Consider the following 25,826-nt stretch of genomic DNA (forward strand, 5'->3'; position numbering starts at 1 on the left):
CTGCTATCCTACCTGACACCATTTTTTTTCTGTGGCGATATACAAAGCTGGCACTGTTCATAGCCCTAATACATAACAACCTAATAATTATTATTCATTATTAATTACATGAATCTGCAGGGCAATTTTTGTATATCAGTTGCTTCAGCATTGTAAAATCAAAATTACTACATAGCAAATAATGACAATAGGTGGAAAATGCAATGAGCCTTCCTTATCATGTAAAGAAGTGTTATTTTTTCCTGGCCCCAGAGCTGTGGTGGGCACAATGAATGAATGGCCCCTGCAGCCAGTGCCCACACACCGACCTGGTGATGAAGTAATCGTCCGCCTGTGCTCTCAGCGCTGGAGAGGAGTCAGAAGCACGGCCTCCTCATAAAGCACAACAGTGACAGGGAACACAGGTCTGCAGCGGGATGTGGAGACGGGAAGATAAGGGAAAGCGATTCAAATGGACGCGGCCATCTTGGAACTTCCCGTCAGACAGTGCGCCACTGCGCTCTGAGTGACAGCTCCTGCGGCTGCTGACGTGAATGGAAGCTAGCTGCTGCTGGCAGAAGTGATGTGCTTGTATGATATGTCTCTTGTTATTACGGAAAGCCAGCTGGACAGGGGATCGGAAATCATGGACGATATATCTGATATCTGATCCCAGCTAACAGTAGCGGATTGATACCGCTCCAGCAACATGCATGGCGGATTTCAGCCTTGCCAGGTTTCTGACGCCATGTCCTTTCTCACCGGCGGCTTTGCATATGCCCCACTTCCGCTGCTGCAGCCTCGCTGGTTCCCTACTTCCCTGGTGTGTGAACAGGATGACTTCCCTGAGAGCCTTCACCTGCGATGATCTGTTCCGATTTAACAACATGTAAGACAACATGGAAATCAGCTCTTGGAATTCTTCATGCTGATGCTGACATAGTGATTCAGGATTATTGAGGCAAAGTAGTAGGAAAACCAGGGTGCTGCACAGGGGATGCTAGGGTGCCAGCAAACCTTACAGGAAAACCAGGGTGCTAGCAAACCTTATATACAGCTAAGCTTCAGCAAAACCAGGGTGCTGCACAGGGGATGCTAGGGTGCCAGCAAACCTTACAGCTAAGCTTCAGGAAAATCAGGGTGCTGCACAGGTGATGCTAGGGTGCCAGCAAACCTTATATACAGCTAAGTTTCAGGAAAACCAGGGTGCTGCACAGGGGATGCTAGGGTGCCAGCAAACCTTACAGCTAAGCTTCAGGAAAATCAGGGTGCTGCACAGGGGATGCTAGGGTGCCAGCAAACCTTATATATAGCTAAGTTTCAGGAAAACTAGGGTGCTGCACAGGGGATGCTAGGGTACCAGAAAACCTCCTTATATACAGCAAAACTTCAGGAAAACCAGGGTGCTGCACAGGGAATGTTAGGGTGCCAGCAAACCTTATACATATAGAGCTAGGCTCATAGCCTGGTTGGTTTTCTGCAATATTTTTAGTACTCTTCCAAAAAGCTGATATTTTCTGCAGTGATTTATATTACACATTGTGGGAGGTGTGTAGTCCAGAGGAGTCCCAAGACTTCCTACGGATACAGGAAAAACACAGAGAGAGATCTTCTGATGGTGTAGTATATTAATGTCAAGTTCTGGATAAATACAAAGGGCTCTATTCATAAACCATTACCGCAAGTTTTCCGCTCAAAACAGCGGGTTTTCTCGTCCATTTAGCAAAGTGGGCATTCATAAAAGCTGTTCCTGCATGAAAATCTACGATCCCCCAGCAGAGCGAGAAATTTCCGCCTTCTCCAGTGTTTTTCTAGATTAATCTAGAAAAAAGTAACAAAATAGCCATTCATAAAGATTAGAGGAAGCGGTATGTGGATGGGAAATACCGCTTCCTCTGATTTTGCGGATTACATACAAGTGAATGGGACAGACCTCCCAGAGAGAGCAGTGCACGGAGGGACTCTGCCGGCTGAAGTGTTTCCGCATGCCTTCCGACAGCTTACCGCCAGCTTTCAGCGGGAGATCTCCGCTCTTGCATCGCAGCTTTCAAGATTTTTTTGAATGACCACCCAGAAGTGTAAAATAGCGCTGCGGTATTTTACCTCCAGGAGTTTTTTCGCCACATCTTTTTTATGAATAGAGCCCAAAGTGATGGGGTACTCACAAAGGTGGGTTGCAAGACCAGCAACCACAGTATAAAAACCAGTGAGGAAATAAGTCCCCACTTAGGTTCTTTGTCTTCAAATGTGTGGGTCGCACTCCAGAAAAAAATGAATGTTTGGTTACACAAAACAATTGACTGCCACCTCTAATAGCTAGGGAGCTGTAAACAATATCACTGCCTCCCAGGCACCCCAAAAAAATAATCATGGATGTAATAAACATAAAATAGCTTATCTCTAAGAAGAAGGGGCAACACTAATATAAGAAAGAAATTTTAATAGACACAAAAACGATAACTCGTTTCAAGGAGCACAGACCGCTTCCTCAGATTAGAAGGCAAATTACACCAAGCTCAGATCAAATAAAGCAGTGTCTGGGTAGCCAAGGTGCAGAGCTTGAGGGGCTTTAAAAAAAGAAAAAAAGTGCTTTAACCATTTAAGCCTTTTGGACGTAGAGGCTACGTCCAAAAAGGCTGCATGTGCGCTTCCGCGGCCGATTGCACGCATGCTCCCGGGCCGCGGTTTGTTAGCCCTGGGATCAATGAATTGGGACATGGTGCCCAATCATTGATCCCTTTCCCCTGCAGAAAAAGAGATGGCTTCTCTCGGAAGCCTTGCTCTTTCTGCCTCTTACGTCCCCCCTAGTCCCTCTAAGCGTACATGTTACACTTAGTGATGTAATGTAAATAAAATCATGGCTGCCATCTTGTGGCCAAATAGTAAAACTACATCTACAGTACAGACCAAAAGTTTGGACACACCTCATTCAAAGAGTTGTCTTTATTGTCATGACTATGAACATTGTAGATTCACACTGAAGGCATCCAAATTATGAATTAACACATGTGGAAGTATAGTACATAACCAAAAAGTGTGAAACAACTGAAAATATGTCATATTCTAGGTTCTTCAAAGTATGTACTTGTAAATGTATGTATTTTGTACGTGTCATATACTTTTTGGCCACAAGATGGCGCTAGTGAACACTCGTTATAATATGTGTTCACTTTTTTTTTTTTTTACACTTTATTTAATTGTTACATTTCCTGTTTTTGTGAATGGACGTAGCCGCTGTTCGCGGTCACGTCCATTCACTCCAGGCACTGCGATTGGGTAGAGGACCGTTTGGTCCTCTTCCCCAATCCCTCAGCACGGGATCCTGACGGAAACGGCGGCCGTAGCGGCGCGCACACGGCGGTAGCAGCGGCGGGAACGTGCGACTTATTAATACGTCATGTTGCCGTTAATAGGGTAAAGCATGACGTATTAATGCGTTAGGATGCCACTAAATGGTTAAAAAAAAAAAAAAAAACTAAATTTTTACCTAAGTGTCTAAACTTTTTAAATTGCCATGTAAAGATGAAATATTTCAATTTATTTTATTTATTTATTTTTTTTATTATTATAAGCTTGTAAATAGTGATGGATGCAAAACGGAAAATATGCACTTTTATTTCCAAATAAAATATTGTCGCCATACATTGTGTTAGGGCCATAATTTAAACGGTGTAATACCCGGGACTATTAGGCAAATATAATACATAGGTTTTAATTATGGAGACATGTAGTATTTTAAAACTATAATGGCCGAAAACTGAGAAATGAATTTTTTTTTTTCAGTTTTTTTTTCTTATTCTTCCTGTTAAAATGCATTTACAGTAAAGTGGCTCTTAGCAAAATTTACCACCCAAAGAAAGCCTAATCGGTGGCGGAAAAACAAGATATAGATCAGTTCATTGTGATAAAGTTATAGGCAAATGAATGGGAGATGAAAATTGCTCGGATGCATAAAGTGAAATACGACTGAGGGCTGATGTGGTTAAAGGGAACCTGAAGCGAGTAAAATTTAAAATAAACATATGACGTAGCTTTTAGAAAAGCGATTTACAAAAAATCGCAACGCACAGGTAAGTGCCGGGAGGCGCTAAAAAAATTGTGCACAAAATCACAAAAGTCTGGCGTCGGTGATTTTGATTTATGATGTGAACAAGGCCTAAGGGCTAGTTTGCAGTGCGTCAGTTCAGTTGCAGAAAAATTCTGCATGTCACACCTATACAGTTCTATGGGCTTGTTTAAATCTCTGCGGTGTAACTGATCACGTTATGCTAACGTTCTGCATGCAGGCTTTGTATTAGTCTATGTCCAGTCTCCATTGCAGTTCACACACACTATAATGTGTGCATTATGCAACTGACCACTGTGAATCCAGCCTAAGGCCCAGTGCACACCGAGCGGTTTTTGGAGTGATCCGCCGGCCGCATCCGCCTCTAAAAACGCTTGTCTAATGTATTGCAATGGGATGGTGCACACCGGCGGTTTGCGGTCTTTTGCCAAGCCGCAAACGCGCCTCCTGCTGCGCGTTTGCGGTTTTCGGAAGCGTTTCGTCCTCAATGTAAAGTATAGGAAAAACGCAAACTGCTCTGAAAAACGCTAGTTCAGACCGGTTTGCCAGGCATTTTTGTTACAGTAGCTGTTCAGTAACAGCTTTTACTGTAACAATATGTGTAATCTGCTACACAAAAACGCACGCAAAACCGCTAGGTATGTTTAGAAAACCTCTCTAAACATACCTAGAATCGCTCTGAAATCAGCTCCCAAAACCGCTAGCGTATTGCGGATCTGCTAGCGGTTTTGGTGTGCACTGGGCCTATGTCACGAAATGCGAAATGTGTAAGTTATGAATGACTACTGAATAGTTGAGGTTTGATATGTTATGCACACTAATTTTACCTTGATACTTGTCTGTTTGTTTGTTTATTTACGGTATTTTATTTATTTTTTGCAGAAACTTGGACCCACTGACAGAAACTGTATCCTTACTGGACATTTTAGTTGTTTAAAGCGGAATATAACCCTGCATTTCAACTTTGCTCTAATACATTATTTACAGTATATTATATGCAACCAGCATTTTTCTTTTACTAGACCAGCATTGGAAGGGTTACACAGAGCTTTAAAGTTCCAGGAGATTTCTGCAGAGCATCCGAAGCTGACATAGATATATTTTGTTTACATAAATGTATCTAAGTGTTGAATGTGACTCACTCTCTCTGACTGAGAAGGAGCTGGAGGACAGCCAAAGAGTGTGTAACATTTATCAATAGATACATTTAACTAAATAGAATGTAACAATCTGAACTTCTGCATATCTCTCCACGGAACTTTAAACCTCTGTGTTTAACCCTTCCAATGCTGGTCTAGTAAAAAAAATTGCTGGTTGCATATAATATGCTGTAAATAATGTTTTAGAGCAAAGTTGAAATGCAGGGTTATATTCTGCTTTAATTAAAACTTCAGCATTACAGTTAATCACACATCCATGCACAAAGCTGACCTGGCAGAATGAATCCTGCTTATAAAATGCAAATGATGGTGCATGAATGAAGTGCCGGGTATATAGGGTGTATAGAGGAGGGGACTCGCTAAGCCACCTTCTCTACAGACTTCGCTTGTAGCCTGCACAAATACTGAAGAAACTGTGAAATGGTTGGATACCTGTGATACCATAATCAACCACTAGAGTGAGCTTCCTTTTGTTCACACCATTTGGCAATAAGAAGTCAGTGCATTATTTAAAGTACCTCAAATAAATGTAAAACCTTAAAGAACAACTGTAGGGATATGGATTCAGCCACATTTATTTCTTTTAAGCAATACCAGTTGCCTGGATATCCTGCTGATCCCCTGTCTCTAATCCTTTTAGGGCCCGTTTCCAGTAGTGTGGAAATCGGGCTGAATCCGCAGTTTCCTTGCAGGCAAATTGTGCTGGGAAACTCTGCTATAGGGGATAATGCTGCCGCCGGCTGAATCGCTTGCCCGCAGCAATTTAGACAATATTGCAGCATTTTTCCGCGCATGCATTGCACGGCTTCTGGAGTTCGGCTGCGTACTCGCACAACAGGAAGTGCCGCCGCGTGTCTCATGGGACACACGGCAGCTAGTGGAAATGAAGCCTTAGCCATAGAAAAAGCATATGCAGATCAGGTGTTTCTGACATTCTTGTTAGATCTGACAAGATTAGCTGCATGCTTGTCTGGTGCGATTAAGAAAATACTGCAGCCAAATAGATCAGCAGGGCTGCCAGGCAACTTGTATTATTTAAAAGGAAATAAATATGGCAGGCTCCATATTCTCACTTCAGTTGTCCTTTAACCTATACCCATCCTGATTATTTGCATTTGTTGGCAGGATACTTATAGGGAAGTTGAAGCAAACCTAGTAATAAAAAAAAAATTGATTCCCTTCATCAATAACTCCCTCCCATCTACTTTCCCTGAGATCTATCTGCAGGTGCTGATGGCTAAGAGAGGATAAGTGCCATTCCACATGAGTGAACTCTTGGCCTACCCTCTATTCCCCTGTGATGATCACTCTCATATTCATGCTTAGGCATTGAGCAGGAGTAATCACAGCCTAGCAATGTGCATACAAACTCAGAGGGACGTGTGGAGAAGAGCAAGGCTGTGGAGTCGGTACAAAAATCTTCCGACTCCTCAGTTTCTGAAACCACGACTCCGGGTACCCAAAATTGCTCAGACTCCGACTCCTCGACTCCGACTCCTTAGTTTAATACTTAACAGGGCTGTGAATTTTGTACAAAAATCACGCGACTCCGACTCCTCAGTTTCTGAAACCACGACTCCAACTCCGACTCCGGGTGCCCAAAATTGCTCCGACTCCTCAATTCCAACTCCGACTCCACAGCCCTGGAGAATAGGAGGGTTGGGAAGCTCCCTGAAGGAATGTAAGTAGTGGGATTTGGTGGAAAATCTGTGTGTTAATTGTAGTTTTTAGGGTTCTTTCATACAGGCATCTGAAGACAGTGAATTCATCACTTATCTGCCTTCTTGCACTGGAGTTGAGGAGTCTGAGTTGGAGCAATTTTGGGTACCTGGAGACGTAGTCAGTGGTTTCATAAACTGAGTCGGATGATTTTTGTATAGACTCCTCAGCCCTGGTAGACAGACAGGTGGTAACATGTGCCCCAGACCACAGCGGACCATCAGAGTGGACAATACACTGTCCGCTCCGGCTGGCTGCTTATGATCTGAGCCTTTACCATAAACCCTAAGGGCCCTTTTCCACTAGCAATCGCAATCACAAATCACAAACGCCAGTGATTGCGATTGCGATTTTTCATTAATTCTGTTATGCGATTGCGATTTGCGATTTTCATTTGCATTGCATTATCATTGTAAAAATCGCTCCAGCAAGCGATTGCGATTTGCGATTAGCGATTTCCAAATCGAATCACTGTAGTGGAAAATACTTCTCATGCTTTCTATGATAAAGTAACAACCCTAGCGATTTAAAAATCACTAGCGATTTGCGATTTTGCGATTCAGCAATCACAATCGCTCTAGTGGAAAAGGGCCCTAAACAAGCGCGCACATTAGATGTTTCTAACTGGATAAGCTGCATGCTGGTTTTACGTGGGTGATTTGGACACTGGCAGAAATGTGAGCAGGACTGCCAAGCAACTGGCATTATTTAAAAGGAAATAAATATGTCTTCCTCCATATCCCTCTCACTTTGGGTGTGCTTTAAAATTTGCTGTGCTGTGGATGTCTTTGCTTGATGCAGGCTTCTGGGTAAAGCATTGACCGAATTACACTAGATGGTTTTTTTTTTTTACACTAACTGTATACTGTTACCATGAATGAAAAGAAGTATAGTAAATGTTAATAGTTCTTTTCTGCCTAATATTTTCCTTAACAACAACATTAGTATGGGATCCCTTTTTACTTGCAGTATCTGGCACACTGGCCAGAATATTTCATTGTCGCTGAGGCTCCAGGTGGTGAACTTATGGGCTACAGTAAGTACTAAGTTCCTTTTCCATAATATTTCCAGCTGTCTTAGAGCTTAAAGCAGACCTGAACTCAGAACAACCTCTTTGCTCAGAAATATATGTAACAACATAATCACCTTTAAAGAGAATCTGTACTCTAAAAGTCTTACAATAAAAAGCATACCATTCTATTCATTATGTTCTCCTGGGCCCCTCTGTGCTGTTTCGGAAACTCCCTGCTACAATCCTGGCCTGTAATTGCCAGTTTTAGGCAGTGTTTATAAACAAAAAGCATGGCTGCTAACCAGCATGTGACAGGCTCAGAGAAGCTCAGTCTCTGACTTATACAGAGCCTGCAGGGGGCGTGGAGAGGGTGTGCATAACTTCTATCCTATCACAGCAGAGCAGCACATTCCAGCCTGAGTGCCTGAGCCCTACAAAGCAGTCAGGGGAAAGAAGATTAGATTATATAACAGAGATAATACAGCCACTGTGCAACTAGGAAAGGCTGCAGTAATCCAGACCACATTAGCACAGGTATAGGAACTTATAGGATAGAAGAAATAAGGCTGAAAATGTTGTTCCAGTCTCTTTAAAGAAAAACATTTCTTTATTACAGCTGATACAAATCCTACAATAACTCTGCAGTGTGTCTCCTTCCTGCTTTCATGGAAGGAGACATAGGGTTAAAATCCTGTGTTTACAAATTAGCTGCTTTACCAGGCAGCCAGCTGACACAGCTGAGGGATCAAATTACACTTGTGATTAGACACAAATGAGGGGGAATTAGCTAAACTGTCAAAATACATACAGGGTGCATTTCTCTCTGTTTTTTTTCTGTCCTGTGCAAGAGTTCAGGTCCACTTTAAAAGCAGAGAGTGCTGGGCTTACTAATACAAGCTAGGATTACCACACTCAGTGCCCACTGCTGACTAATGTTTTTAGAGTAAAGAAAATTCATTCAGTGCTACTTTTCAATAAGGTAAAGCCACTGATTTCCTGCAGAGCTTCTTCTGTATCTGTAGTCCATCTTTACTGCACCACCAGCTTTTATCCACAAAGGCCGGCCTTCTTCCTGGCCCGGAAGGAGCCAGTAGTGTTTTTCAGCTGTATACCTTCCTTTAGAGATGTAGGAAGAATTGGTGCCACTTGTCATGTGTGAAAAGCTTTACTGTACTAGAAAATAATTTTCTTTGGGATGCTTTTTTAAAATAATCAGCCCATGCATATTGTTGATGAGCCTAAAGTGTGATCTCAAGGTGTTCAAAAGATTACATTGCCATTGTAATAATTTCATTTATAACATTGAACAGGGTGGCCTACTGTTAAATTTAGGCGCACGGTTAAGCCGAAAAACTGCTCACTCTGCTCCTACAAAAGGCCAGGCAGCTGTAATTACTATTCCACCTCTAGGCCACCGTGGGTTAGCTGTCATTCGGCTGCCAGTTATTGCTGGCGGCGGAATTACAATTTGGGCTCCGTCTTTTGATGGCTCTCAAATTACTGACTGAGCTTTTCTATAGCTGTAATTCCCACTAAGGCCTATGGCGGCGCCTGGAGCACCCATTTTTCCAGCGCTTTTCTTGCCTTACTCCCTGCCTGCCTGCCATGACTGTGAGTTTACAGGCAGATGCTGTCTAGTTCCTGTGTGCCTCTATTATATCCTAGCTTTGAGTGTCCTTTTACAGAAACCTGTGCTGCCTTCTTTGGTGCCATATGGGAGTGTTACCCTGTACTACAGACTTTCTCAACCAGGGTTCCTTGAGGACTCTGCAGGTGTTCCTTGGCATTTTACCCCATCGTGAGGGAAGTATAATAGAGCACACTATAATAGGTGGTACTGTAACAAGAAGCACTAAATTGGGGGGTCAGGAGACAGTTTAATGAGTGGCAGTGTAATAGGAGGTAGTGAAATTAGCAGCCTAACCTATTTAAAGACCATGCCTCCTGAAAAATAAATATAGGGGTTCCTCGAGACCAAAAAAATAGTATGCAGTGGTTCCTTGAGATCCAAAAGTTATTTACAGGGTTCCTCCAAGGTAAAAAGGTTGAGAAAGGCTGCTGTACTATATTGTCATTACAATTCCTTTTTAAGTTTACTTGCAGACAGAAAAAAGAAAAGGAGGCTGAGAACCCAATATGATTTTAGTATGTTTGTAAGTCACAAATAAACACAGTATATGACTTAGCGCAGTTATACTCACAAGAGTGGGTTACCACACAGGCAACCACTGTATAGGCGGCTGGGGAGATGATGACCCGACCCCACTCATGTTTCAGAAGTTGCTCTCTGTAGAAAGGAAAAAAGGGGTTACACCCCTCCACCTGGGGTTGACTAGAATATGGTGTAGAAGCTTGAACAGAGGCGCCAACATAGGATAAAACAATGTTTAAAAAAAACCGTTTAAAAGAGGAGGTAGTGGTGGACTTACCTCCCCAGTAGACCAAATAGACACAATTATTTTATTTCATACAAAAAATAGCATTTAATAGGTACACTCCAAATTGCTATTGCAAAGAGCTCATTTCTCTTAACGGGACCCGATACCGGAGGAAGAGATGGCTGAGGACGGTGACGTGGGAGCGATCTGTGCTGATGGGGCTGGAGAAGCTCTAGGTATGCATAAAACTTTTGACGATCGTCAGCTGTGGTTTCTTTTAAACATTTTTTACACCGTTTTATCCTATTTTGGGGTCTCTGTTCAAGCTTCTACACCTTTTTAAGTTTAGCTCCTTTCTGGGTCTAGATGTTTTGAGGCTACTCTTGCTTTCACCACTGGAAAAGATGCATTGTTTATGGTAACAAATGCCATGTGTATTTATATTGCAGTAATGGGGAAAGCTGAAGGCTCCGTGGCACGAGAAGAGTGGCATGGGCATGTTACTGCGCTCTCTGTGGCACCTGAGTTCCGACGCCTTGGCTTAGCTGCAAAACTGATGGAACTGCTTGAGGAAATCTCTGAAAGGTGATGGCAGCTCTGTAGTGAAATGACAGCATCCAATTTTAAACACAACACGAGTCCAATTAACCCTTTGTTTTCTCACGCAGGAAAGGAGGATTTTTTGTTGATCTATTTGTAAGAGTCTCCAATCAAGTAGCTGTGAACATGTATAAACAGCTGGGTTACAGCGTCTACAGGACAGTAATAGAGTACTATTCAGCGAGTAATGGGGAGCCAGATGAGGATGCCTATGGTAAGTCAGGAATAAATCATTCTATCCTAAGCCTTACACATTTTCAGATTTGTTTATTAAAAATATACTTTGCTGGAAATGTCAGTGGATGACCTGGTTACTGGCCAGAAAATATTGCTTTACTTTGTACCCAACCAATATGTGTTCCGTATAAAGCAGTCTGGAGGAATCTCTGAAGGCAAATAGCTTAAACATTACAGCTGGTTCCTAACTTTGAGTTTGTCTCTATTTGTTTTCAATACCACCAGCAAAAATCCTAACCAGCTTTTTGATTGGATGTACTGGTTTCTGAATTATATGTTAATTTGTCCATCTTGAAACAGGATGATCAGTTTGATGGTGTACCAATGGCTTGCATCATTATACCGAAAGGGAACCTGAGGCGAGAGGTATAAGGAGGCTGACATTTATTTCCTTTTAAACAATACCAGTTGCCTGGCAGCCCTGCTGATCATTCTGACATCACTACTAACGCAGTCTTATGGCAGGGAATGTGGCTTTAGTTGTGTTATGTGCTTTAGGGGATTGGATAGTATGATGAAGAAAGGATCTGACTGGTCCCAACAATCTTCCCTGCCATTGTTCCCTAAGGTAGCTTCTGGACTTGACTGGAACATCATCACAGATGGTGACAACATGCATGAAATCGCTAACCAGCTGTCACGTAATTTTTTTTTTTTATTTTAGTTGTGAACTGGACTGAGCTCCCCTCAAAATTGTGTGTAGGCACTTGCTTTTTTTATTCCTAAATATGCCTGTCAACATAAGGACATTGTGTAATATTTTTGGTTAGATCAGGCTACAGTCTCTCCTTTTTATGGGTGCTATCAGACACCACTGGCTTAAAAAACTTTCACAAAATACTGATGGGACAGGTTAGAAAACCCTGTCAAATTAGTATTTTTGCTGGAAATCCTTTTTTCTGACACCCACTTCTATCTTTTCCTCTCCATAGCATACATTTTTCCTTGAGCAACCTGTATCTCCTGATGCCTCTGAGGTCTGTGGAGTGATTAAAACCTAAACTAATGCCTAGTACACACCATACAATTTTCTGTATAGGTGCGTACACACGCACGACAGCAGCCAACGACTGGGTCCGTCTGACCTTCCCGCTGGGCGGACTTTCATCAGACAGAAGTGTGTGTGTACGCACTGTCGGCGGACTGACAAGGCTGATCCTGAACGATCCGCTTCGTTAAGTTTTGGTGTAGCGTTTTTTATTTTTTGTTACAGTAGAGGTGGAACTGAGCAGCTTCTGTAACAAAAAGGCTTGGAAAATCTCTCGGTTCTAGCACTTTTCAGAGCGATTTTCCACTTTCCTATACTTAACATTGAGGCTGAATTGCCTCAGAAATCAGCAGAAATGCTGCAGGACTCGCGTTTGGGAGAAAATCACATAGCTCTGGTGTGATCCATCCCATTCAAATACATTAGCCAAGCGCTTTTTAAAAGCGCTGTTGGTGTGCATCAGCCCTCACTGATGGCATCTGGACGTACCGCCAAATTGTAGTCTGCCACTTTGTTCACACTGCAAAACAGAATCACTTAGCAAACATTTTGCAGCATTCCTTCAAGCGCAATCGTTCTGAAAATGCTTCAAGCAGCAAATTTGGGATTTGAACCACGATTTTAAAATAGACATTAATAAACTTCCCATGGTTTTATTTTATAAATAAAGATTTACAAAGTTGATTAAATGTTTAATTGACTTTGCTCAATTGCAGTGCCCGAGGCTGTGTTCCAGTTTCTGACGGACCACGTGTGGCCAGCGAGAGCTGATGGTCCGCCGTGGTCCAGCTGTAGCCCGGGACAGATGCGCTCTGCTATATGCTGTATGGGGGAATGCATCCACCTGCCCGGGATTATCGTGGACTGCACAGAAGCGTGGCTTGCTTAATGCATCAGATCCGGTGGATGAAATGCAGCATGACAAGAGTGAACGGCTCCTATTTATAAAATAGGAGCTATTCACTGTGAAGCGGAAAACGGACAAAAAAATGTACGTTCCTCTGCTTAAAGGGACTTAAATTAAAAGATTTAACTTACCTGGGGCTTCCTCCAGGCCACCGTAGGCCGCGAGGTCCCCCGGCATCCTCCTGGCTCCTCTCCGTGTCCCTCCGGCGGCTCCCGTTACCAGCGACACCCGTTCTAGGTGTCGGGCTGGCTCTTCCTGGATCCTGACGCTTGTCATCACGCCGGCCCCTACGCGTCATAACACTAAACCACGCATGCACAGACCTGTTACGCCTGCCGTCGTGATGACGACGAGCGTCAGGATACAGGAAGAGCCGACCCGGGAGCCGCCGGAGGGACACGGAGAGGAGCCAGGAGGACGCCAGTGGGCTGGAGGAAGCCCCAGGTACGTGAAACCTTTTATTTTAAGTCGGGGGGGGGGGGGGTGCATCCCTAAAAACATGCTGCAATTGACTGGTTAATTGCTCAGGCATGCACCACCTCTATTAGGCTGAAAATGCATGCCCTGCGTCCAAAACAAATGCTACATTTATTATGCTATGGAGGAACTTTGGCTTCCACTATAGTTTGCATGCCAAGTATAATATACTGGACACTTGCGCCACAGTGAGGTAGACCTCCGGGCAAGTGGCCTAACCTATGTTCAAAAACTACATATGTATAACCCTGGGAGCAGCTGAGCAAAAATGTTTTAACTTACATTTTAATGGACAGCACGGAGAGGGCCAGCGCATACCACAACAGGCTGCATCTAAAATGACCAACAGCTCACATGTGCAGCACCTCTAATAAGCTATCTGCACAATTCGCATTCAATTCAGATGCAAAACATATGCATAGTATGTATATGCATTTAATTTAAGTCACTGCTCAGGGTCCCTTTAAGTGGGAACAGAGCCTAAAGCATCCCAGAGGGAAAATACATGAACTATTGACCTTTTTATCTAACCCTTGCAGTCCAAAGCCAAGTTTTTTGCTTAGTAAAGTGTTTTATGGCTGTAATTTATCAGTGAGGGAGGTTATAGCCCCACTGGGTCTGGACTGGAGAAAAACTGTCAGATGCATAGCATGATAACATAGCTGAACTCTTTTAGGCAAGGAAAAAAGGAAAGGAGCGCACAGCATAGGTGTCTGTGTTCTCGCCACTGTGTATATACGTCTGTCTCCTCACGTCACATGTCATCTCGGGTACACTTTAAACAAAAAGCAATGCTGCTGTGGGAATGCCCCCATAGGGTAATACTGCACTAGCGTTAGCTGATCGCTGGCGAGCACCACTGTGAACCAGCCCTATGGGAGCTCATGTCAGGTGAAAATATAAGCGAGGCAGCAATCCTAAACATCAGTGACAAGCTGCTACGGTTAAGGTCACACTGTAATTTCCACTACTTATTGTAAAGAACCCCTTTCTAAATAGAAGATAGTAGTATATACCATACCAGCTCTCTCTACTTCATCTTCTCTATAAACAGGAGTCCCTCTACCTTATTACCCCTTCTCACTCTCTTCTTTCCTAAAGTATTGCAAAAATTACCACCATGAAATGATTCATAACAATCTCACAATGATCACAACAATTGCTAAAATATAGTGTAGTATGTTATGCAAAAATAAAGTAAGGATAATCAGTTAGAAGAGTATACTCACAAGCGTGGGTTACCACATAGGCAACCACTGTCTAGGCAGGTGAGGAGATTAGACCTGTCCTCACTCAGGGATAAGAAGTCACTCTCTGTATATTAGAAAAAGGGGTAGATCACCCCTCCACCAGGGATGGACACAGTATAGCAGTAGGAGAACAGAGGCGCCAGCAGGATAAAAATGGATAAAACCTTTAAAATTTGCTTGGAGGAAGTGGTGGACTTACCTCCATAAAGCAGACACGAAAGACTGTCTGAATAGTAGCAATCACATTTATTATATAGTACCCCAAAAAGTGCAGTGCAACGCGTTTCGCAGGCCAATCCTGCTTCATCAGGCAATAAACGTGGGTACAAAACAGAATTTGGCAATAGCAGGTGAGGCGCTACACCTGCTATTGCTGAAATTCTGTTTTGTCCCCACGTGTATTGCCTGATGAAGCGGGCTTCGCTTGCGAAAAGCGTTGCACTGCTGGTGCCTCTGTTCTACTACAACAATCGCTAAGTTTATTGGCATGCCATCTGAGCCTACCAAACTGGCCTAGGGAATACTTTTGAGCTAGGGGTTGTACTGCTAGCTTTGCACTGCTATATAACCATTACAGTTAGTTCACTTCAAAAAAAAGTTTGTTTGCCAACTTTTTAAGAGGTTGCATCAGGAAAATTGATGATCAAGATGCCAACTAAGAGAAAAGGCGGTGTATGCACTAAACTGCGCTAAGCAGAATAACATGCATAAAATCTTACTGCACAATGAGTAGAGCAGAATGCAATGAATTACATGCAATCTGTTATGCTCTACTTATTGTGCATAAGACGTCATGCCAGTTATTCTGCTTACTGCAGTTTAGTGCATGCACCCCAACGACCAGTTCTCTTTATTAATATCCTTTGATTCTATTAAAGATGCTATGCAGTCAAAAGATCTTCCTCTTATAAGATCTCATCAATAAATCAACAACGCTACTTTTTAAGTTGGAGCCAGGTATCCCCTGAAAAGTGTAAAGGCCCGTACACACGCTAGATAGGCTGGAACGGCGGATCGTTCAGAAACAGCCTTATCTGTCTGCATGACAGACTGTACACACGCCGGACTGTCGCTGGAACGCCCGCCCAGCGGGAAGGTCTGACGGACCCGTCGTTCCAGCCTATCTAGCGTGTGTACGGGCCTTAATGCTAGGTACACACAATGCAAGTTTCTGACAGATGTACTGTCAGATCAATTATTTTCAACATGTCTGATCTGACTTCTGATCAATTTTTTCCATAGAAGCGAACGGAAAATCAATCAGAAGTCAGATCGAACATATTGGAAATAATCGATCTGACAGAACATCTGTCAGAAAATTGCATCTTGTGTACCTAGCATTAGTTCCGTGTATTGGGCCATAAGATTAGAGAGAGGCTGGGCGCAAACTTAGTATCCACTGCCAAGCCAGTGGGGGTGCAGATAAAAGCATTTTCCAACCTGGAAAAAAGTTATAAAGTAATATGAGATGTAAACACTACAATAAAAAATCAATTTGAAGTTTGGACAGATCCCTAAATTTCTCAGTAAAAGAAGAAACGCCTGCCAAATCCAGTATAATTTGTTTACTTCTTTTTATTAGATAAAAGTAATTCACTATCTGGCTCCCCTTGTTTTCTTTATGCATGTGAACCTTGTACCTGTTATTTGAAGTCTGCTGGGAGTAGACTGAGAAAGCCAGATTACTTTGTGTCCCTTATTCTAAATACACTGAGACCATTATGGTCCTTTCTTTTTGATGAGTCTTCGCAGACGAGTGGCGTTCCTGGGCATTTATGCTGAAAATCAGGCATCTTGGTGCCTTTTACTGGTAATTTGACCTCCACATCAGTCACTGGAAAAATACCTGCCAGCACCAGTGAAATCACTAGCAAGTGCCAGTAAATGCTGGCCTTTTTTCAGCACTTCCATTTAGATTGAAAATAGCTGGTGACTGAAAACAAATGAGCTGATAGAATCTGGAAAAGGTAAAGAAAGTTTTGCCTGTAGCAAACCATCTGTTGCTTTTCGCAATGGTATACAGCAAACATTAGTACATCATTGCTTGCTGTTGCAGATTGACATTTTTCCTTTCCTTCCTTTCATAGATATGCTGACATAGCTCGTGTAGCTGCAAATGAATATATAACACTGTCAAAAGTGCTGTCTCTCCCAGCTGATATGTCCTATTTCTCTCCACTTGTGTTACCACAATATACTGTGACACTAATCTTTTTGTATGTTTGCAGATATGAGGAAGGCACTATCGAGAGACACAGAGAAAAAGTCTATCATACCTCTGCCCCACCCTGTAAGGCCAGAAGACATTGAATAACCAAAGCTGTGGTTCTTGGGCAAAGGGGTGAAGATTATATCTTCATATTGTGTATATAGCAAGTACTTCCTGCCGCCATCACGTTCACTGTCCACGTCGGGAGTCATCTTCTTCAACCGGAAATCTGGCATTCCTGCACCATATAATAGGAACCTGGTGTTTAATTCTATACCTGTCTGAATGATCAATTCTCTGAGTGTACATTATTGGATCCCTTGCTACTTTTAAAAGCTAAAAGATTTTGCTCAATTCACCTGGCTTGTGGTTTACTAGAAGATTTAAAGTATCCAAAATGACTTCTGGTCGTGAGAGAGTCTCACACAGGGCTTTGAGATACTATATATTAAACTTAAATAATCTAAAAAAATATCACTCTTCTTAATGGTACAGGACAGGGACAAAAGTAATGATTATAATTATATGCCAAATGTTTATACAATAATTGTTTTGTTTTTTGTTACCTATGTTTTCTGTTTGGAAGCACTCTTGGATTGTGACTGCTTCATCTTTTGTTGTTCTCCATGGACAGGGCAGGTTTTCAAGGACATAACAGGCTAAGTTTCAGGGGCATAACTATGAATCATGCCCCCCCCCCCCCCCCCCCCCCGAGCAAAACTTTTGATAGGGGCCCCACTTCACACACAGTTTCCTTTGTCATCCACTTGTGACCCTCACAGCCCTGGGGCCTAACTTTCAAGGGTCATAAAACAAGTGTGGCCATCATAATCTTCACACCCATAACAAGTGTAGTCACAAAAACACCTGATAATGAAGGATGGACCACTTTTATGGGAGGAGTGAAGTTGGGGCCTCCTTACAGCTCTAGCCGTCCCCCCTGCAGTTGCAGAGATTACTCCCCTGTAGTTACGCCCATGGTTTCAGCTTGTCTAATTCATTCAATGCCTGACTTTGTGGTGTCAGGTGTTGAAATGTGCATAGTACATCGAAGCATTCCTATACTTCATCTGAATTTGTGCAGCCACTCAATTATTTGTGAAATGGTTTCAAATCTTCGAAAAATAAAAGGGCCATAGCCTATTTTGTTAGATTCATATGGTAAGAAAGCTCAGGACCTTGTGTCTCACATCTCTGGCATCAAGATCTTCGTAGCATAACTTGGGGTCCCCAAACTAGGTGCAGACAATTACAGTAGTCCTATTCTTGTTTTCATGTACCGGTATTTTATTACTAGGGAAACACAGCAAGAGTATTGGGATTCCATAATTGCAAACCGAAAGGTTTTGCTTTTGAAACCTGTTGTCTGTATCTGTGTAAGATCAGCAGTGATGCCACATCCTTGTTAGGAGGGCCACACACCAATCTCTTCTATCAACCTTCCTGGCGTTATAATTATTTCCGGATTTTAGTGTCTGAATGCACTGCAATTTTTTCAAAAGCTTTTAAACCCTAAAAATCATACTGCTGGATAGATCTGTGACAACCCTGCACATTACACACTTCCCATAGATCCAGATCGTGGTTACCGCTCTGTGCTGTGGATTTCCAGCCTGAGCCTGACTCGGGATTTACCGCTAAGGAGGTTAAAGGAACACTATCATTTAACATTTTTTTTTTTACCTGGGATTGAGAGAGTTCCTGAAGTGCTGGTAAATATTGATGTATACATTTCATTTGCTTATCTCTTTTGTTTACTGTAACAAATTCCTTTCATTGTGAACTGATGGCAAGTTTGCTCTATTCTGACTGCAGAATGAGCCATGAGGGGAGGGGGAATTCCTTCACAGTGCATCTGTTAAACCTGTGTGTGAGCGAACGTCAAGTGTCCTGTGTCTCTGACTGAAGTGTCTGAAGAGAGCAGAGGAAATGCAACTTGTTATAAACATTTGTAATTGTCTGACACCACAGCTTTTCATACTTTTTTTTTTTTTTTTTTTTTTTTTTTTTTTGCTTTCAGAGAAAAATACTTTATCGTCTGATATGCAAAATAACAACCCTGGCTGTGCATTAAAGCAGACACTCCTTTTGCAAATGATGTGTTCCAATAGAGCTAAATCCTACACACAATGAATTAAAGCTTTTGCCTCTGATATTTAACATGAAAAGTAGGAAAATGTTTATACAACTACTTGGACATTATTTGTACATTGTCATTTTAGAACAGTGTTCACCCTTCCGAGAATTTTCACGTAAGTCCCACAGTTATAAAACCCATAAAAACATATTCTTCAGCTCTTCCTGATTAAATTGATACCACAAAGGCCTTATCTCACTACTTGTTAGGCATGCGTCGGACCATTATCCTCAGCCTGCACGTCTGCAGCGATCAGTGGCCCCAGTGCTGTACAGCTGCATTGCTAGACAATGGCGGCGCAATGCTTCTGTAGACCATTGGGTCCCCAAACTGTTGCCCTAGCGACCACAACTGATCACTGTAGGCGCCAATCATTTAAAGCGGAATATAACCCTGCATTTCAACTTTGCTCTAAAACATTATTTACAGTATATTATATGAAACCAGCATTTTTTTTTTTACTAGACCAGCATTGGAAGGGTTGCACAGGGCTTTAAAGTTCCTTTAGATTTCTGCAGACGCATCCGAAGCTGAAATAGATACATTTTGTTTACATAATGTATCTAAGTGTTGAATGTGACTCATCTCTCTCACTGAGGAGCTTGGATGACAGCCAAAGAGTGTGTAACTGTTTATCAATAGATACATGTAACTAAATAGAATGTATCTATCTGAACTTCTGCATATCTCTCCAGGACCTTTAAACCTCTGTGTTTAACCCTTCCAATGCTGGTCTAGTAAAAAAAAAATGCTTTTTTGCATATAATATGCTGTAAATAATATTTTAGAGCAAAGTTGAAATGCAGGGTTATATTCCGCTTTAAGGTGTATTAACATGTCTAGGTATTATAGGGGGTTAAAAAGGGATTCATAGGCTGGGCAGCGGTTAAAACTTAATGTAAGGAAATAAAAACCACTTTTTATGGTGACCTTTTTTTTTTTTTACTTGTAAAACTTTTTTTGCCTCCCAACTTTATTGAATGATTTCAACTATCATTCACTGTTAAACTGTTATGCATGAGCGGCGACGGTTGGCAGCTTTTAATCATGGATGTAGATTCTACGCCCAGGAATGCAGGAAGGGACTTTTTTTGGACGTTGAATGTACAATATTTTATACATGGTTCTCCATAATTATTTATGCAGCTGCAGTGGAACCAGCATTGGATAGACTGGCTTAGAGCTTGTCAAGTTTTACTACTGTCTTGATCTCCTCCGTGGACCTCCTGTACCAACTAGGGGATGTTTTCCCAGTAGGATTGCAGAGTGAAAGAAAACTACCGTAGTTAGAAGTTCTGGCACTTACACACTGGGGCCCAAATGCAATAACATTTTCTTCTTAAGGTGGCCATACACTGGTCTATTTGCCATCAGATCGACCAACAGATAGATCCCTCTCTGATCGAATCTGATCAGAGAGGAATCGTATGGCTGCCTTTACTGCATGAAATCGATTCACCATCTGTGAAGCTGCCGCCCCCCCCCCCCCCTGCATACATTACCTGATCCGGCCGGCGTGAGTCCCCCGGTCGTCTTCTTCTCCGCTCTGGCCTCCAGGGCTGCAGCTTCACTGTACTTCCTGTCCGGGGAAGTTTAAACAGTAAAGGGCGCTCTACTGTTTAAACTTCCTGTCGGGACAGGAGGAAGTGAAGCCAGCCGGAACCCAGCGGAGAAGGAGCAACGGGGATACGCGCCGGCCGGATCAGGTAATGTATTGCCACTAGCGTCGGTCGTCGGACATTCGAACGCTGCTATCGATGTACTCCCAACCCACCGGCGATCGAGCGAAATCTTCTGCATGGACGGATCGTCAGGAATGATCGATTTCTGACGGAAATCGATCGTTTGGTCAGCATTTGCGCAACGATTTCACAGCAGATTCGATCACAGTGATCCAATCTGCTGTATATCGGCGGGAAAATCGTTAGGTGTATGGGCCCCTTTACTTTTCCCCTAGGTGATATTTTCATAATTGTCAAAATGTCTTTTAAAACAGTGTTTCTCAACATTTTATTAGTATGTACCCCTTTTAAAACCCTGTACTCGCCAAGTACCCCGTAGCATAGTAAACATTATCGCAAGTACCCCTTGACAAATGTATGTATGGATCATATTACATGATAATTGGTTCTAAACAATTTCCAAGCATTTACTATTGCTTTTATTTAGCTAAATTACTAATTTGGTGTTGTTTAAAGGGACACTTAAGTCAAACAAAAAAAATGAATTTTACTCACCTGGGGCTTCCAATAGCCCGCTGCAGCTGTCCGGTGCCCTCGCCATCTCCCTCCGATCCTCCTGGCCCCACCGGCAGCCACTTCCTGTTTCGGTGACAGGAGCTGACAGGCTGGGGACGCGAGTGATTCTTCGCGTTCCTGGCCACAATAGCGCCATCTATGCTGCTATAGCATATATCATATACCATATAGCAGCATAGAGGGTGCTAATGTGTCTGGGAATGCGAAGAATCACTCGCGTCCCCAGCCTGTCAGCTCCTGTCACCGAAACAGGAAGTGGCTGCCGGCAGAGCCAGGAGGATCGGAGGGAGGCGGCGAGGGCACCGGACAGCTGCAGGGGGCTATTGAAAGCCCTAGGTGAGTAAAACTTGTTTTTTTTGTTTGACTTAAGTGTCCCTTTAAATGGGATGTATCATTTTCTAAAAACTCTAAATTTGTTATTCTTGGTTAAGTATAGCAAGTCTGAGTACCAGGGGGAACCATCAGAAGTACTCCCTGGGGTACGCGTACCGCACGTTGAGAACCTAGGTTTTAAAACACCAGCAAGCAAAGGTACCAAAAAGTAAGTACTTTTTAATCTACTTATTGGTACTTTTTCAGTTGCAAAGTTATTTTAAATAGAAGATGAAAAATTATCTCCTAGGATAAAAGTGAATTGTGTATGGGCCTGGGTCTGATCCAATTGACTTTTTCTTCTAAGTTTTCTCCTAGGCGATATTTCTCATCTTATCAATAACATGTCCTTTAAAGAGAATCTGTATTGTTAAAATCACTCAAAAGTAAACATACCAGTGCGTTAGGGGACATCTCCTATTACCCTCTGTCACAATTTCGCCGCTCCTCGCCGCATAAAGAGGTTAAAAACCGTTTTTAAAAGTTTGTTTGTAAACAAACAAAATGGCCACCAAAACAGGAAGTAGGTTGATGTACAGTATGTCCACACATAGAAAATACATCCATACACAAGCAGGCTGTATACAGCCTTCCTTTTGAATCTCAAGAGATCATTTGTGTGTTTCTTTCCCCCATGCACTGAAGTTTCAGGCTGCTCTTTTCTTCCTGCAAACAGCTCTGCCTGTATGTAATTCCTCAGTATGTGAAAGCCCAGCCAGCTCAGAGGACGATTTATCCAGCATGTAAAAGAGAAGAGAGAAGCTGCCCTAATCTAAATAATACACAGGCAGTGTGCATAGAGGGGCCTGGAGGGGAAGTTCATAGCAGAACCACAACACTGAAGAACTTGGCAGCCTTCCAGACACAGGCCGACAAGTCTGACAGGGGAAAGATACATTGATTTATTACAGAGACAGTGATAGTATAAAGTGCTGCAGTTAGCCAGAACACATTAGAATAGCTTTTGGAACTTGTAGGATGATAAAAAACAGGATGCAATTTTTGTTACGGAGTCTCTTTAACCCACCAGCAAGCAAGCAAGAAAATACTCAGAATAATTGTGACAGTACTTTTTACCTACTTTGTGGTACTTTTTCAAAATTGCAGAATGCAGAAAAGTTATTTTAAACAGAAGATGAAAATGTTCTCCGAGGAGAAAAAGTGAATTTGATCTGGCCCACCGTATTCAAAACTAAAAATGAAAGTTTTGGCTTGAAATGGGTTACAAAAAAACTATGCTTTAACATAAGTGATCTATTTATTTTATTCTCTTTTTGTATATATAGTTGCTGCACTGACAAAAAAATGTGTATATATGGAGACATAAGATAGTTTGTATCTTTGCCCAAGAACCATTTGTCAAGTTTGCTTCTCACCTGCAATGCATTGCTCTGTAGTGTGCTGCAATGTTATCTGTTGTACAGGAAATGATGACGCTGTAAGGCTGATTTTAAAACAATGGATGGAATAAAATGTGCTGCTGTTCTAGAGACTGTATTGAAGTCATTTACAGAATGTATAATATACTTAAAGAGAATCTGTATTGTTAAAATCGCACAAAAGTAAACATACCAGTGCGTTAGGGGACATCTCCTATTACCCTCTGTCACAATTTCACCGCTCCCCGCCGCATTAAAAGTAGTCAAAAACTGTTTTAAAAAGTTTGTTTATAAACAAACAAAATGGCCACCAAAACAGGAAGTAGGTTGATGTACAGCATGTCCACACATAGAAAATACATCCATACACAAGCAGGCTGTATACAGCCTTACTTCTGAATCTCAAGAGATCACTTGTGTGTGTTTACCTTCTGTCCCCAGCTTCTCTCATGCACTGAACATTACAGGCTTCCTGCAGACAGCTCTGCCTATGTCGTTAATTCCTTAGTATGTGACAGACCAGCTCCTTTCACAGCCTCCAGAGGAGGATTTTTATCCAGCTCTCTTCTATCACTGATAAGATAGCAGAGAAGCTGCTGGCTTATGTAAATAAAACACACACTGGAGTGTGCATAGAGGAACAGTTCAACACTGAAGAACTTGGCAGCCTTCCAGACACAGGCCGACAAGTCTGACAGGGGAAAGATACATTGATTTATTACAGAGATGGTTATAGTAGAAAGCGCTGCAGCAAGCCAGATCGCATTAGAATAGGTTTAGGAACTTGTAGGATGGTAGAAAAAACGTTGTAATTTTTGTTACAGAGTCACTTTAAGTGTGCCTTAAAGGGAACCTGTAGCTTGTAAAATTATTTAAGGTCAACACATGATGTGGCTGCAAATGAATATTACATACTATCCTCACCATCAGTATCTCTCTCAAGCTCACCATTTTCTTCTTACAGTGATCCCTTCCAGTTCTGACAATATTTTGTCAGAACTGAAATATACCAGTTATTGTCAGTTATATATCAGCAGCTGTCAGTTACAACTGCATGTGCAAGGTAATGTCCATGATTCCCTATGGCTCAAGTAGGTGATATTACAGTTTAACGGTATGCTGACCAGGAAACTGTCATGGGGTAATGGCCATTTTTAAAAAGGAGGACGGAGAATTCCATTGATCACCGTGGACAAACGGGACACAGAAGAGGAGAAAGAGATTGAGGAGTAGACTACACAGGAGGTAAGTATGACCTGTGTATGGTTATTTTTACTTTTTATTTTCAGTTCAGGTTCTCTTTGAAGGAGCACTGCTGAAAAATCTTGAAATCATCTCCTGGTGCTTAGCTGTAACTACATCTCTTATGAAGCCTTATACTACATCCCCCCCCCCCCCCCCCCAATGAAGCTGACATAAATCAGAAACACTCAAGAATTCTTGTGACCATAATGATGTTACTTCATTAGTTGGCAGATTCTCATTACTAAAGCTGCACACAGTAAAATAAAAATTGACTTTTTGGGTTTCTTTAGATGTAAATCAAAATGTCATTACAGGTCAGCTAAGGAAGTTGTAAATCGAGGTTATGATTTCAAATCCTGATTAGTGCATGGCTAGGTAGTGCAGTGAACTAATGTCATGGACTGACAGGAGAGAACTCTGAACCCTGTACTTATTATCTTACCGTTGCTATGGTTACAATGAAGAATAATTTGAATTGCTTAGCCTTTTCAGGTAGAAAAAAGTTTTGTAAAAAATACCTGGCCAATAGAGTTAAATTATGCAAGCCTTCTGGGATCTAGTTCTAATATTAAAAGGTATTATTTTTTACAAAAACTTTGTTTTTTTCTACCTATGTAATTTGTTTGGCTAACACGGTACAGAAACGTTTTTGCTAGTATTAGCCTTTTCAGGAAATGATAGTGGGCTGCATTTTGGACGCAATGCGGAATCGCATATGCCTCTGGAAAATGCACAGGCACCATAGAGTATCATAATATGCGAGTCCGCATTCATATTTTTTTTGTTAAACTAATTGTTGAAAATGGTTAGTTTGCGAAAGCACTCTAATCCAATTACTTATCTTGTTTTTCTTGTACACCTGAGATGGTTTCCACTAGCCGGCGTGCATCTTGCAGGATGCAAACCGGCACTTGAAGTGATGCAAACATGCAACCAGATCGCTTAGCATGGCACGGCCAGGGATTGGAGTGCGTGCTGGAGAAATCTGCAGAATGTTGTCCAGATTGGCAAAGGCATGTAATCTGAATGGCAAGTCATTGGCCACATAGCATAGGCAGCTTTCCCCCGTGCGACATGCCTGTGGGGAAACTGCAGATTCAGGCCGAATTCAGCCCTAGTGGAAACTGGACCTTAATTAAAGAGCATCTCCATCCTTATATAAAAAAATCCTGCAGCGCTGCTGTAAAGAATAATTATATTTAACTGCGGTGTCTTGTCCCACAAAGCCATCCCGAAGACTCGCATCACTCCACTGCTGGTGCCTGGCCCCGCCTCCCCTCTCTCCCCAGAGAAAAATGCCCGGTTATTTCTCCAGGTAGAGAGGGGAGGCGGGGCCAGGCATCGGAAGTGCAGTGATGCGGGGGTCTTCCAGACTGTTTCGTGGGACTACCGCAGGTAAATATAACTTTTCTTTACAGCAGCGCTGCAGGATTTTCTATATTAGGATGGAGAG

At 42.3% G+C, this 25,826-nt stretch overlaps 2 protein-coding genes across 2 annotated transcripts in view; one reads left to right on the top strand and one right to left on the bottom strand.

Moving 5' to 3' along the window:
- The window catches only part of ANAPC1 (anaphase promoting complex subunit 1), a 160,915-nt gene extending 160,213 nt beyond the window's left edge, over positions 1-702 (bottom strand). Inside the window, exon 1 of the mRNA XM_068232285.1 lies at positions 309-702. The gene's annotated coding sequence lies outside the window, so the exon portion shown is untranslated. The remainder of the gene's footprint in view (positions 1-308) is intronic.
- NAA20 (N-alpha-acetyltransferase 20, NatB catalytic subunit) lies at positions 614-17,529 on the top strand. Its single transcript, XM_068232286.1, has 6 exons — positions 614-868; positions 4,928-4,952; positions 7,870-7,960; positions 10,764-10,899; positions 10,983-11,128; positions 17,002-17,529. The coding sequence occupies exons 1-6, from the start codon at positions 693-695 to the stop codon at positions 17,085-17,087; spliced, it is 660 nt and encodes a 219-aa protein (XP_068088387.1). The 5' UTR covers positions 614-692; the 3' UTR covers positions 17,088-17,529.
- The last annotated feature ends 8,297 nt before the right edge of the window (positions 17,530-25,826 follow it).

Source organism: Hyperolius riggenbachi, chromosome 4, assembly GCF_040937935.1.
Source record: "Hyperolius riggenbachi isolate aHypRig1 chromosome 4, aHypRig1.pri, whole genome shotgun sequence".
Taxonomy (NCBI): Eukaryota; Metazoa; Chordata; class Amphibia; order Anura; family Hyperoliidae; genus Hyperolius; species Hyperolius riggenbachi.

Bases quoted from the DNA above. Each gene is read 5' to 3' on its own strand.
- NAA20 (XM_068232286.1), top strand. From the start codon at position 693: ATGGCGGATTTCAGCCTTGCCAGGTTTCTGACGCCATGTCCTTTCTCA. The intron at 869-4,927 runs GTAAGACAACAT...TATTTTTTGCAG, and splicing joins CTGTTCCGATTTAACAACAT to AAACTTGGACCCACTGACAG. The intron at 4,953-7,869 runs GTATCCTTACTG...CAACAACATTAG, and splicing joins TGGACCCACTGACAGAAACT to TATGGGATCCCTTTTTACTT.